Below are 15,042 nucleotides of genomic sequence, written 5' to 3'. Positions count from 1 at the left end.
GGATCACTATGGTTCAGTAATGAGTCAATGGCAGTGAGGTGGGTTTTTTTTTTTTTTTTGAGACAGACTACCGTTAGGCAAAGATCACAACATTTTAAAAATGAAAATGGTTAAGTCATATTATGAAACTCAAAGCAAGAATCAATAGTTTTTATTTTTAAACTTTTATTATTTTAAGCTTAATTTATTCCTGAGCCATGAGTTTTTGCTTCTTCAATTTCTTCTGGGAGATCTTTTTCCTCTGTGCAACCTCCTCTTCTGGTTTAGGAACAGTCTGTTCCCTTTCAGTCAGGATCATCTCAGCGTGGCAGCAGGAGCTCTCAGGTATGGACTGATCCAACCATGAACACTCTAAGTCCGGCGGTGCCTCCAGGGGGCTTTGTTCCCTGGATGTGCTCAATGACCAGAGGATCCACATCTAAACCCTTAAGTTCAGCATTAGTTTCTCCATTTTTAAGCATGTGAAGCAAAAATTCCTTACTCTTTTTGGGCTACCGACCATGGGTCCAACCCCACTATTTGGCCTGGGCACACCTGACAACGCCAACATTGTGACGTCGGAAGGCACACACTGCTTCTGCGGAGTGACGTCTTTCAAGGATTTGGTGGCTTTCTGGATGTGCATGCCTTTGACGGCCTGGGCAGTACCCAGGTGTTCTTGAAGTGGACTCTGAGGTTCGACCCTCTTGATCTGCAGGATTTTGTAGGGTTTTCTGGGTCAAGTGAGTAGTGAACCATTTTGGCAGGTCACCTCAGGCCGCTACAGGAAGAGCTAGTTTTTATTTCTTAAAGAATAATAAATTATATTTCATTTGATACAAAGAAGTATAACTTTACTGGTAAGGAAGAATATAAATCTGACATTTGCTGTTCATGATTAAATCTCTTCTGGATGTTACTTCATGAATAGTCAAGTGTGGAAGCTTTATTTTTCATTTGGAAGTCTAACTTTTAGAAGAAATGGCTTTGTTATTTGCTATTTAAGACTTGCAAAGTAAATAGAATAAAATTGCCATTCCCTTAAACCTGCTGCTATTCCTCACATAAATTTTTACTTCAGAATTTACACAATCAAGGAAATTTCCTGATAGAAAGGAAAAAAAATCACTATTAGCTTCGGTCTTTCTGATAGTGTTCCTTCTTGGAAATTTGACTGTCTTGTTGATGTTTTAAATCAATGATCTCTTGGTGATGTTTTGATTCAATGATCAAGATTGTTCTTACATTTAAAAAGTTGTTTAGAGACCAAATCATTTATGATAAACATACTTTGTCATAGTAAATGGATTGAATTAGCATGCTTTTGCTCTGCTTTCCTGGAGGCCCGGTGGCACAGTGAGTTCAGTTTTGGGCAGTGAACGCAAGGTTGGTGGTTGAAACCCACCAGCCACCCTGGGTTTTTTGTTTTTAGTTAAGGACTGTTTATTGTCTATTAGGAGTGTTTTCCAGTCCAAGACTGTAACTCTTGTATTTTCCAGAGGCCTTCTTTTTTAAAAATTTAATAAATCATTTTATTGGGGCTCATGCAACTCTTATCACAATCCACACATACATCAATTGAGTAAAGCACCCTTATATATTCGTTGTCCTCATCATTCTCAAAATTCACCTTCCACTTGGGTTCCTGGAATCAGCTCATTTTCCTCCCCACTCTCTCTCCCCCATGAACCCTTAATAGTTTATAAGTTATTATTTTATCTTATCTTACACTGCCCGGCGTCTCCCCTCACCTACCTTCCCGTTGCCCATCCCCCAGAGAGGAGGTTACATGTAGATCCCCGAGATCGTTTCTCCCTTTCTACACCCCCTCCTGGGTTTGTTTTAAGGGAGAGAGATGGGCAGTTTGCCTCCATGAAGACTTACAACCTCTGTCCTTTAGAGGCAGGCACTATGAGGTAGAATTGACTTGAGACAGTGAATTTTGGGTTCTTCAGCTCATTGATTTACAACTACCAGCTCAAGTTGAAGCTGAATAACATTTTTAAAAGTCCTCAAGAGCCAAAGTACAGCTTTAAAGATATCCCACCTGATCATCCTGGCAATCGATTTAATGCATGGAACACCAATGACTGAAGACCAAATGAATTGTGGGAAGTCATCAAGGACATAATATGTGAAGAAAGCAAAAGGTCAGATCTGAACCAGGGAAGGGGGAAAAGCAGACAGTTCTATGATCTGTGATGCCGGGACTGGTGGATTGAAGAGGTGCAGTGGCATACGCTTCTGATGAACAGAACATTTCACAATGGGTCCTGAATTACGATGCTGTTGGTGAGTCAGTGACTGTCAGAAAGACTGTGCACCTGTGTTTGAAGGCAGGCTAGCTACACCAAATGGCAGCAGCTGCGTCAAAAGAGCTGAACAGAATATTGTGAAGGGTGGCACCGAGACGAGGTATTTTAAAAAGTGTGCAAAGAGTTGGAGCTAGAAAGCACGGAAGAAAAAATTCAAACTCGGGTTGTAGAATTGAAGTATTACACGCAGCAGTATCTTGACAAGGAACTGCCAGAGAGACAGATTTGGAAGAGGAGCTGGAAAAAGTGATGTCACAGCTGATGTGAAGTAAATCTGGCTGACCTGGATTATGATCCCTTGTGTTTTGTTGACTAACAACGACATTTGGAATAACAAGGTAAAGAGAGAGGATTTCAGAGTAAGGGGCAGTTGCTGGACCAGTTCAAGGAGATGCTACATGGCTTAAAATTGGAAAAGCTGTCCATCAGGGTTTGTCTTTTCACCTTCCTTACTCTGTGTGTGCTGAGCCAGTCCTCCGAGAAGCCGGACTAGTGAGCGTGGCATCTGGACCGGAGGAAGACTTACTAAGAGCCAGTGGGATGCAGATGAGACGGTTTGCTGGACAAAGTGAAGAGGGCTTGAACCACTAATGAGTATTAAAGGCTCCAGCCCTAAATATGGATTACAAGTAAAGAAAACAGAATCCTCACAACTGAACCTACCTCGTGCTCACTGGAAAAAAGATGAAAAATTTCAAAGAATTTATGTTACTTGGATCTACAATCAATGCTCATGGATGCAGCAGTCAAGAAACGGCCCATTGCATCAGTAAAGGCTGCTGCAAAAGACCTCTCTAAGGCGTTGACCTTGCAAAGGACTCTGTGGAGACCTAGCCATGTCTCTCAAGGGCACGGGAGAAGAAATTAGTGCTGTCTATTTCACATTCAAGACCGATAGTTTGTAATTCCTGTCTAGATTTTGTTTATTCGTTTTTGAAAGAGTTACTTTTTATTTCATATACCGAGTTAGAAGGGACAGAGAGTCTGTAGTCACCTGGTCCGAATATAGTAGGATATGTGAAAATATTTTATGCAACTGTAATCGTAACTATTTCTTACAAATGAAAACATAACAAAACCATGTGAATTATAGGCTTTAAAATACATACCCTCTCCCCCTTTCTAAATTAGGTTTGTTACAGAAAGAGAAAATGGCTATTGAAGCGTTTCAGATTTGCTGCCTCCTCCTGCCTCCTGAGAACAGGAAAAAGTTACAGTTGTTGATTAGGATGATGGCAAGGATCTGCTTGAACAAAGAGATGCCACCGCTGTGTGAAGGTTTTAGCACGCGGACGCTGGTAGGTTGATGCTTAACATCCAACATGACTTTTGGAATGAAATTCAATACAGTAAAGTTTATTAGTTTAGATAATCTAGTTTTCTAAACGGTCCAGGGCAGCTTTGCCAGATAGCCCGAGCTTGGAACCCGTCCGGCTGGTCTGCTTCTGCTCGCCAAGCATTGTAAATCACTCAGTGGAAAAGAGACCAGGTCGCCCACCCAGGAGTGGGTGTCAAGAACTGCTGATTCTCTTAGCTCTTCTTAAAGCGATACCGTCTGTGAACACAAAACAGTACAATGGAAAGATAGGTGGTCTCTCCAGGAAACTATATTCCATCCAACTGCAGAAGGGTAGCAAAACCGAGAGCAGTCACATGCTGTGTATATACCAAGTTTCTCAGCACATTTTTGTTGTTGCTGTTGGTTGGTGTTTGTTTTTAAATCATTTTATTGGGGGTTTGTACAACCCTTATTACAATCCATACATCTATCCATTGTGTCGAGCACATTTGCACATTTGTTGCCATCACCATTTTTTTAATGCCGTTTCTGTGGTAAAATTAGGTGCCTCAGCTGATATTTGGGGCGGCTTATACTCAAGTATATACGGTATATAAATAATGCTGTTGGACTAAACAACTTGTGAGGACAGAAAGGGAGGATGTTTATCCCTTCTGGGGTATAGGAGGGGTTACGATCCTATAAAAGATGCTACTTCTTCAAGTTTTCTCAGATTTGCTTAAAAATGCCTGGCAATTTTGAATTCTACTGTATAATATGTCAGTGTGCATTTTACAATAGGGTTTATGTTTGGAGCCATTTACTAGTTAAACTTCCTAATTCCTCTCTGGAAAGTTGTGCAGGAAAAGAATCCTTCTGAGAGCATATGTTCTCTGTTTAGCAAACTGCTGTGTGCTGGCTGTGCTGGTTCTAGTTTTAGAAGCGTGGACTATGATCAGAAGGGCACTAAGCTCCTACTAAGAGTGATTCATGACCTCTGTGTGTGTGTGTGTGTGTGTGTGGCTATGTTGTTGTGCTTTAGATCATTAGTTTGTAAATAAAAAATCATATGCAAATTATTTTAGGACTTTAGAGGCAGTCCCCACACCTCTCTTGCTTTCTTTGGTCTTCTGCAAATGGTTCCTTTGGGCCTGTTGTGTAGTGAACTATTCTCAGGCACACATTCTTCATGGAAGGTGGCCTCCAGAAGGATCTTCAGTTTCAAGTTAGAAGGTTGTCTTAGGGCAACGGCCTTGAGGGTTGCTCCTGCCTCTCTCAGACTAGTCTCACTGGTCTTTTGCTTTCGTTCTACCTTTTTTTTTCATCACTGTAATCTGGACCTTCGATTGTGGTCCTGTTCAGAATGATTGGTACTGGTAGCTGGGTACCATCTGGTTTTTCCTGTCTTAGATTATAGGAGGCTGTAGTTTATGTGGACTAATTGCTTCTTTGACTCTCTAATGTTTTCCTTTTTTTTTTTTGCTTAGTTGGGGAGGGACAATACTTGCATTTTAGGTGACCATCCAAAAACTTTCAAGGTCTCCCATGCTATTGCCCAGGCTAGGTTGTAGAACATTATCTTTCTGTGCTGGGACCCAGATGTCCTCTAAGATTGTTATCAAGTCCAGCAGTTCAGTGCTAGGACCAAAATCATTTCTATAACTTTGCCCTGTATGTGTTCTAATGTACATGGGTGTCCATGGAACATTTACAGAGATGGTAGAAATACCCACAACTAAAGCTCCATGTAGGTGTCCTGTTGGTCCGGGGTTACACACTGGGTTGTGATCCACAGAGTCTGAAGTCTGAAGCCACCAGCATGCCCCTTAGGAGAAAGACGGGGCTTTCCACTTCAGTAAGCAGCTATAGTCTCAGAAACTGAAAGGGCAGTTCTACCCTGTCCTAAAGGGTCAGTATGAGTCGGCATCGACTTGACTGCAGTGAGGTGTTGCTTTTTGGTATGCTTATATGTATATGGACCTGCTCCTATACGACTTCCCTCACCTGTTTAGCATACACAGTTACCTATGCATCTACTTTCAAAGCCTTGTTTGTTATTATGGTGATTGCAGCATTTACCGCAGTCGGCCATGATTCTTGGCATACGTTTCACTATCTTCCTTGCTTGATCATGCTGTGCTGACTCATTGCATGTGATCTGTTGTCTTTTCTTCACCAGCATTAATGCCTCTGTGCTGTCTAGTTAAGAAAATAACAGTTAATGAGGCAGGGGGTGGGAAGCAACAGGTGAGACATGCAGTAGTGAAATTAGGATAACATGGCCATAAAGTACTTTGTACTTAAAAGTTCTATGTGGCTCTAGTCATGGAGTCATCATAAGTTCCAGAACTTGTTAATATGTATTTCAAATTGCTCATAAAAAAAGGTACACCTTTGAGAACTTCTCAGACAAGTGAAGGGGAGACATTTTGTTTGTGCTGGTTTGTGACAAGGTCAGGTGATCTCAGGTGGCCTTGCTCCTTGCACGATTTCTCACCAACTAGCCAAGGTTGCCTTTTGCAAATTATATTGTAATCAATTCAGAGTTCAGAGTGAAAAGGTAAACTCACGTGGAATTAATTAATTCTTCTTTTTTCAGATGGTTCAGACGTTTTCCCGTTGCATCTTGTGTTCCAAGGATGAAGTAGACTTGGATGAGTTATTAGCTGCTAGGTTGGTAACCTTTCTGATGGACAATTACCAGGATATTCTGAAAGTTCCTGTGGCCTTGCAGACCTCTATAGAGGAGCGTGTGGCCCACCTACGAAGAGTTCAGGTAAAGGATAGGCTATTACCCATCTTAGACAATTGGCAGAGGGAAGCCACCTTACCTGGGAAGTCTCTTTGGGGCTTTTGATTTAAGGATTAGTGATTTAATACATGGAAAATCCTTACACCAGAACCTGACACTAAGATGTGCTTGCTATTGCTTATGTCAATCAATACTGTATACTTTCAATACTGTTACAAAATTCTCAAGCGAGTTTGTTCAGAACCCCCATATACTCAGTGATGGAAATGATTTTTATGTAGTAGATACCTTGATTCTTACATTGTCCACCTGGGACTTAGGTCCTGTTGTTGTTGTTCGTTGTTGCTGAATTGATCTCAACTAAGGGCAACCCTCTGTGTTCCGGAGTAGAGCAGTTCCACAGGGTTTCCTTGGCTGTAATCTCCACAGAAGGATATTGGCATGCCTTTCCTTTTGCAGTTCCACTGGGTGGGTTTCAAATTTCAGCTTTTAGGTTACCAGTTGAGTGCAAACCATTTGGGTCACCTGGGGATGAGCAGTTGGGATATGTGGGCTTGTGGATAGAAACAGCACCAGAGATCACATAATGGAATTTCTGCATGATCTATGATTTATTCTCTTAAAATACCTTTGTCAACAACAGCTGGGGCAGCTGTACACCTGACCCTTAAGAGAGAGAACAGAAAGGAATCAAATCAAGACGAAAGGTGAGTGGGAAGATAAAAGAGAGAAGCTCCGTCTCACTCGTCAGAACCAGACCGAGGGCCAAGGCCCAACTGTGGAGTAGGCCAGCAGATGAGTAGTTTGTGTGAAAGCTAAATATGAAGGCTGATGAAAATGAAAACAAGTCCACGTGAGCCAAAGTATGATGCTGAGTATATTATCCACCTGAATTTGGAGACCATTTCAAGAGTAGATTTGATGCATTGAATACTAATGACTGAAGACCAGACAAATTGTACGATGACATCAAGGACATCATACGCGCAGAATGCCAAAGGTCATGAAAACGAGAGGAAATAAAATACAAAAAAGGATGTCCAAGGAGGCTCTGAAACTTGCTTTTGAACACAGAGCGGCATAACCAAATGGAAGAAGCAAGCTGAAAAGAAAACGACAAAGGGTTAGCTCAAAAACACAAAGTATTGTAATGAAGTATGGAAAGACCTGACGTGAGAAGGCAGAGCATACTCAGCCTATTGCAAGCCGAAAGAAAACAACTCAAGGCTTGGGTTGAAAGATTAAAGGATTCTATGGGGAAAATATTGCATGATGCAACGATTATTAACAACAGATAGAATCCACAGTCTCTATACCCAGAAGAATTGGTTGACAGGCAGCCATTTCAGGAGTAGCATGTAATCAAGAACTAATGATATTTTAGAAAACTTCCAACCTGCAAAGAAGGTTTTGGTGGAAAACAGGACTCTGAAAAAGGACTGAATACTAATTTATATGTTTCTCCAAAGAGACGCAATGCTGGAAGCACTTGTTTGTCTATGCCAAGAAATTTAGAAGATGGCCACTTGGCCAGCTGACTGGAAGGGATCCATATTTGTCCCTTTTCCAATGAAATGTGATCAAGAGCATGCAGATATTATCAAACAATATCTTTAATATCACTAATAAAGTTTTGCCAAAGATAACCCCAAATGGTTGCAGCAATACATTCATCAGGGAGCTACCAGAAGTGCAAGCTGGATTCAGAAGAGGATGTGGAAGGACAGGGGTCATTGCTGACACAGTGGCTCTTGGCTTAAAGCAGAGAGGACCAGAACGATAGTAACTTGTGTTTATTAGTTTTCACCATGAATATGCTTGGAAATGATCGCCGTACCCCACTCTACCCAACGGCTCAGCTGGCTGGTGCCTCTGCCCTCCCCTCAGGGTGGGTGGTTCAGACAGCAGAGAGGGAGGAGCCAGGCGTGTGTGCCACAGCATAAAGCCTGGACTGTACCAGTCCCGATGATAAGTATACACTTACCGTATAGACTCGTATATAAGCTGAGTTTTCAGCACAAAAAATGGGGAAAAATGTGCTGAAAAACTGGGGTTCGGCTTATACACGGGTCAGTGGTGCCTCAGCGAGGTGTAACATGTTGCTGCCCCACCCCCCCAAGGGAACGAACAAGCGCCCGTTATCTCATGGGTGATTGCCGTTTCTCCGCTGTTCATTCAAAGCCCCGCTGACACTGCAGGGTTTTGAATGTTTGTTTACTCAAATCTAACCAATCACAGCCGTCCTATGACGTGTATCTTTGAATAAGCCTTTTAAAGACCATGTGCAAAGGATGTGGCATGAATGGATGTCATCTGGTCAAGCCCGAGTAACAAAAGGAGGATATCTCATGAAGCCTGACATAGAGTTAATAGCAAAGTGGGTTCGAGATGCATTGGAAGACATTCCAGAAGACTGGTGCGACGTGCCTTCCAGAAATGTAGTCTTAGTCATGCTATGGATGGCAGTGAAGACTGCGCTTTGTATGAAAATGACAGCAGTGATGGTGATGACGGCAATCTCAGTGAGGACAGCGTCTGTGATGACCTCACACCAGCTGAAGCTCTGCATTGGGATACGGATGATGATGATGAGGAATTCAGTTTTTAAGGATTTTAACTCTTTACATTTTAGCTTGGTTGCTGATTGAGCTCAAGGAATAGTACATTTAAGGTATCATTGTTGATGATACCTTATTGTTTTTGGTGAACCTATTTTCCACTTACTGTGCTGGTTTACTAATGTTAAATGACTTGTCCTTTTATTTATGTGTTTTATTTAAAATAAATAAAAATAATATATTTTATTTAAACACATTACCCCCACTGATGTCTCAATTTTTAGTAATTTTATTTTCATTTGTTTTGATTATTGACACTCACCAATAGCTTCTGCATTTTCCACCCTAGGCTTATATTCGAGTCAATCAGTTTTTCTGGTTTCCTAGGTAATAATTAGGTGCCTCGGCTTATACTCAGGTCGGCTTATATTCGGGTATATACGGTAGGTTCAAATTTCAGATGGTAGTAGAAGAGGGCACAGAGGTTTTGTTCATTAAAATAGATGGTGAATTTAGAAAGGTAAACATGTCATATTTAAACTGTAGCTTGAAATGATAAAATGTGGATTTTGAAGCATATATTTTCCAAGATAAATTTGAGATATTCAGGCATTTGATCCAAACTGATTTTTGGAGCTTATGCAAAAATGAAAAATGTACCATTTCTTTTTACTACTAATCCCCTTTCCTCAGATAAAATACCCAGGAGCTGATATGGATATCACTTTATCTGCCCCATCCTTTTGCCGCCAAATCAGTCCCGAGGAATTTGAATACCAAAGAGCATATGGCTCTCAGGAACCCCTGGCGGCTTTGCTGGAGGAAGTCATAACAGACGCCAAACTCTCCACCAAAGAGAAGAAGAAAAAGCTGAAGCAGGTAAAAAAGGATCCCCACCCTGCCCCTGCCATCAAGTCGATGCCGACTCAAGTGACCCCGGAGTTAGGGTAGAACTGCCCCGTGGGTTTCGGTGACGGGAACGCTCTATGTGAGTAGAAAGCCCGTCTGTCTCCTGCAGAGCGGCTTTCTGCTCCCATAAATTTGGGTCTCTAGTCTAGTCTTTTTGTTGTTGAGAAGTTCTTGGTATATTCTGAATATTAAGACCTTATTAGATACGTGAATTGCAAGTGTCCTTTCTGATTCTGTATATTGCTTTTCACAACTTGGTGATGTGCATCGACGCATGGAGGCTTTCCATTTTCATAGTCTGTTGTTGCTGCTGCTGCTGCGGCTGCTTGCGTTTTGGTGTCGCATCTAAGAGTCCGTCATCCAAAACAAGCTCCTGGAGATCTACTCCGGCGTTTTCCTCTACGAGTTTCGTGACCTTCCCTCCTTAGCTTGTGGATCCGTTTTGCATTGATTTTTGTGTCTGGTGAGAGGCAGTGGGGCAACTCCTTATTTAGGTGAACATCTGGTTATCCCTGCACCATTTGTTGAAGAGACTGTCTTCTTTCCTGTAACGCATGCAATCATGCTTGTTTTGAAAAGTATATGATTTCATTTATATATTTTAGAAGTCACATTGATTTATACAGTTGTGATCAATTTTCCAGATTTGTTCTGTGCACTGAAGGTCTCGTGTGAATATTAAGTGCTCCATTGGTTGAGATATTCTCTAATACGTGTTCTGCTTTGTGATGTGTGGCACCGTGGTAGTGTGTCGATTATTTTAGAGTTGGAGAGCCTATCAAATGAGGCCAAGTGTCTTTTGATTTCTTTGATTGGCAAGTAAAATTGATTATTTTCAGATGTAAATTGTCTGGCATTTAAAAGCCACTGATAGCCAATATCAAATTGCCTTCTCATTTTAGGCATTATAAAAAGTTTTTAGTTTTCATTCCATTAGGAAACGCAACATAAACATTCCAATGAGTACTTTTCAACTTACAATAAAACAACTTATTTGGTCATTCTTAATCAAAGTATTGATCAAAGACCGGATAATTATTTTAAAGACTGAATTCTACATAATGTGATTCCTGATCACACTGTAAATATACATTTTACATATATATGTGTAAATATGTGAGAGAGCTTTAAAAAGTTCATGGGGAAAATGCAATTGAAAGATGATGCAATTTCTCCATGGTATTTTCAAAGTATATATACATATATATCTCAAGTCTAATGTATATGATATTAGACCCCCAATCATATTTTCCTCAGAGTAATTTTGGAGATAAATGTAGAGGTGTGGTTTAGAGGAAAAATAAAGTAGCTCTCTTGTAACATTTCATAAAGTAATGTGTATCAGAAATTTGTCTTTTCTGTCTGGACAGAAGCTGGTAGGACTGAGTTGAGAAGCAGGAAGATGGTGGTTGTAGTTGGAGCTAGCTTTTCCTTAGTTGGATAGAACAGTAAGCTAACTTCAAGTAAGTTACTTATAAATCGAGGCCCATTTCTATTTGGCAATGGGTAACATTGTCAGAAATATTAAAAGGCATCCATCTTTACAGATGGGCCACATTGAAGATGAATTTGGTCAATAGGAAGTAGACTTAATGATTTAACTAAAGAAATGGATTGTGTTGATGGGAATTTGATTGTGTCCTCCGTTCTTATCTGTACTATTTTCTGTTGCAAAACAATACACATTAAAACAGAACAAACTCAGCAGTGTGGGAAAATTAGAATTGGCTATCCCCCTGTTTTATTAGTCTGCTGTGTGTCTCTTTGACTTTCTTAGACCTTTATTCCTCCCAGTTTCAGAAATCCTATCCTGAAGTCTACCAGCAACGGTTTCCTACACCAGAAAGTGAAACACTTTTGTTTCCGGACAAAAACAAACCAAGGCCACAGCTGCTCATGTGGGCGTTAAAAAAGCCTTTCCAACCCTTTCAAAGAACTCGAAGCTTTCGGATGTAACCCCACTACGCCTGGGGAGACCTCCATTGGAGTGCATGGATAGTCAAGGAGGGACTGGAATGGCGGAAGAAAGACTTGCTTAAGATATAGACTACTGAAATATACAAAAATAAGATGATCAGATTTCTGAAATACGTTGAGCCATTATCAGTATTTTTATAAAATGATACTATTTTTAAAGTGTACAAAAAATGGAAAATTATGAGTCAAATGTCTGATGACAATGCTAAGATGTTTGTAATTGCTAGAAATTTCAAGGTAATGTGTATTTGTCTTATGTGTTGTTTTTTGTGGTGTTTATGAAAGTAATTGTGGTTGTATATTCTTGTTACTAATTTTCTGCTTAAAAATAGTGTATATACTTGAATAAGAAATACACTGGGTTCTGTTACTGTGATGTTTTTGACATAATAGCCAAATGTGATTTCACTTGTGAAATTTCTCTTCTACATTGCTGCAAAAGGGTTCTCAGTGCCCTGCGTTGTGTTGTGAATTGCTGTATTTTTTTGTTTTTCAATTGCAAACAGGCTGGTTAGTCTGACCAGATCTCCTAAAGCTGGTTCTCTTGTAACCTGTGCTTGAGTGGATTTTGTACGTGCCCAAAGTGGACTGCTCTCAGTCGTGGCACAAGAGGCAGAGGTGAACTTTATGACAAATCTTCTTTGTGCTATAAATCAAATCTTTGTGGGGTTAAAGAAAAGAAGTGATTGTTTTCCCAGCTTCCTCATCCTTTTGAAAGTAAATGGAATGTAAATAAAATAGTTTTCTGTTCTTTTTTTAAAATGCCATATCTGCAGGCTGGTTGGTTGGTTTTGGAGGAGGCACACAGGTAGGTTGGGCAGAGAGCATCCTCCACCGTTAAACATCCTTGCTTTTGCCGCGCTCACTTTCCGCAATAAACTAAGCAGTGGGATTTGGGCTTTTGTGTTAGACTATAGGAGGGTGCTTTGCCTTTCTTGTACCTTGCCTCACCCTTTTATAAAATAACAGTGTGCTTGGATTATGGAACACCTGGATGGCTTCTTTTAAGAGCAATTACCCAAAAAGCTAAGAGCAGCACTCACTAATTGGCCTGCTGTACTTTCTGGACTGACTTTTCTTTGCAATTGGGACCTGTCTCTCTCTTTGTAATAGCACGCTTCCTACAGCTGAGTACAATTTTGCTGATCTAAAAACCGTGATGCTGGGGCCTGGCTTAAGCCAACAAAAAAACTTGGCTAGGCACTGCTTTACTAATCTAAACATGTATGTGTGTAATCTAACGGGAGATCTTACTGTTTCAAGATTTCTTCTTATACTTGGTCTTCTGGAGAGTGCAGAGAATAGCTCTACTTTCTGGAGGATTTTCCCACTAATGTATCTTCTCCTATTTCACAACTTTGGAAGTAGATATGATTTGTTTTCTTCTTTTTCCGAACGATTGCACTCTGACACGCTTACACTAGAAACACCTCCTACACGGCAGTGTTGTGGGTTACACGTTGGCTACTGACTGCAGGGTTAGCATTTTGACACCGCCGTGGGAGGAGGAGGAGGTTTTCTACCCCTGTCCAGAGTACTGTCGGGGAAACCTGCCCTGTAGGGTTCCTATGAGTCAGCATCAACTCGATGGCAGTTGAGTTTAATTTTGGCCTCAATGTGAAATTGATGACTAGATAATTTCAAAGAATATTCCAAAGTGTTTGTACCAATTAATACATCGATTAAAAATCTATGAATTTGCTTTGTTTAACACCCTACCCTAAATTTGATATTGGCAGAGTTTGAACTATTGTCAGTCCGACACGGGCCTAATGAAGGTTCCTCATTAAGGTTTTAGCATGCATTCCCCTCCTAATTATTGAAGTGGTTGAATGTATACTTTATGAAATTTTACTTACATTTTAGCATTCGTTTGCACGTCACCCACACATTGCTGAGATTTTTATTCTGGTTGTATTAAATCTATAAATTAATTTGGAGAAAATTATTATCTTTACAATATTAAGTTTTCAGTTCATTATCATGGTCATCCTTCCACTTATTTAAAATTAATAAGGAAAAAAATTAAAGGATTAAAAACATTATTTTATTGGGGGCTCATACAATTCTTACCACAATCCACACATACATCACTTGTGTCAAGCACATTTGTACATTTGTTGCCATCATCATTCTCAAAACACTTGATTTCTACTTGAGCCCTTCATATCAGCTCCTCATTTTTGCCCTTCCCTCTCCACTTCCCCTTCTCTCATGAACCCTTGATAATTTATAAATTATTATTGTTTTTGTCGTATCTTACACTGTCTGACGTTTCCCTCCACCCACTTTTCTGTTGCCCACCCCCAAGGGAGGAGGTTATATGTAGATCCTTGTAATTGGTTCCCCCTTTCAACCCCACCTTCCCTCCACCCTCAAGGTATTGCCACTCTCACCACTGGTCATGAAGGGATTATCTGTCCTGGATTCCCTGTTTCCAGTTCCTATCTGTACCAGTGTACATTCTCTGGTCTAGCCAGATTTTTAAGGTAGAATTGGGATCATGATAGTGGGGGGAGGAAGCATTTAAGAACTAGAGGAAAATTGTATGTCTCATCGTTGCTACCCTGCAACCTGACTGGCTCATCTCCTCCCCACAACACTTAAGTAAGGGGGTGTCCAGTTGCCTACAGATGGGCTTTGGGTCTCCACTCTGCACTCACCTTCATTTACAATAATATGATTTTTTTTGTTCTTTGATGCTTGATAACATCCCTTCAACACCTTGTGGTCACACAGGCTGGTGTACTTCTTCCATGTGACCTTTGTTGCTTCTGAGCTAGATGGCCACTTGTTTATCTTCGAGCCTTTAAGACCCCAGACACTATATCTTTTGATAGCCGGGCACCATCAGCTTTCTTGACCACATTTGCTTATGCACACATTTGTCTTCAGTGATCGTATCAAGAAGGTGGACACCCATTGATATGATGTTTTTGTTCTTTGATGTCTGAATCCTGGTCCCTTATACACCTCATGATCACACAGGCTGGTGTGCTTCTTCCATGTAGGCTTTGATGCTTCTGGGCTAGATGGCTGCTTGTTTACCTGCAAGCCTTTAAGACCCCAGATGCTATATCTTTTGATAGGCGGGCACCATCAGAGTTCTTCACCACGTTTGCTTATGCACCTGCTTTGTTTTCAGTGATCATGTTGGGAAGGTGAGCATCATGGAATGCCAGTTTAATAGAACAAAGTGTTCTTGCATTGAGGAAGTGCTTGAGTGGAAGTCCAATGTTCATCTGCTGCCTTAATACTAAACCTATAAATATA

At 40.7% G+C, this 15,042-nt stretch overlaps 1 protein-coding gene across 1 annotated transcript in view; it reads left to right on the top strand.

Moving 5' to 3' along the window:
- Positions 1-13,683, top strand: part of DEPDC1B (DEP domain containing 1B) — an 86,328-nt gene extending 72,645 nt beyond the window's left edge. The window contains exons 8-11 of the mRNA XM_075541059.1: positions 3,426-3,592; positions 6,173-6,349; positions 9,577-9,762; positions 11,587-13,683. Of these exons, the coding sequence (XP_075397174.1) occupies positions 3,426-3,592; positions 6,173-6,349; positions 9,577-9,762; positions 11,587-11,748 (692 nt within the window). The 3' untranslated portion in view covers positions 11,749-13,683. The remainder of the gene's footprint in view (positions 1-3,425; positions 3,593-6,172; positions 6,350-9,576; positions 9,763-11,586) is intronic.
- The last annotated feature ends 1,359 nt before the right edge of the window (positions 13,684-15,042 follow it).

Source organism: Tenrec ecaudatus, chromosome 2 (assembly GCF_050624435.1).
Source record: "Tenrec ecaudatus isolate mTenEca1 chromosome 2, mTenEca1.hap1, whole genome shotgun sequence".
NCBI classification, from domain to species: domain Eukaryota; kingdom Metazoa; phylum Chordata; class Mammalia; order Afrosoricida; family Tenrecidae; genus Tenrec; species Tenrec ecaudatus.
The sequence above is the reverse complement of the archived record's forward strand: the minus strand, read 5'-3'. Positions and strand labels throughout refer to the sequence as shown.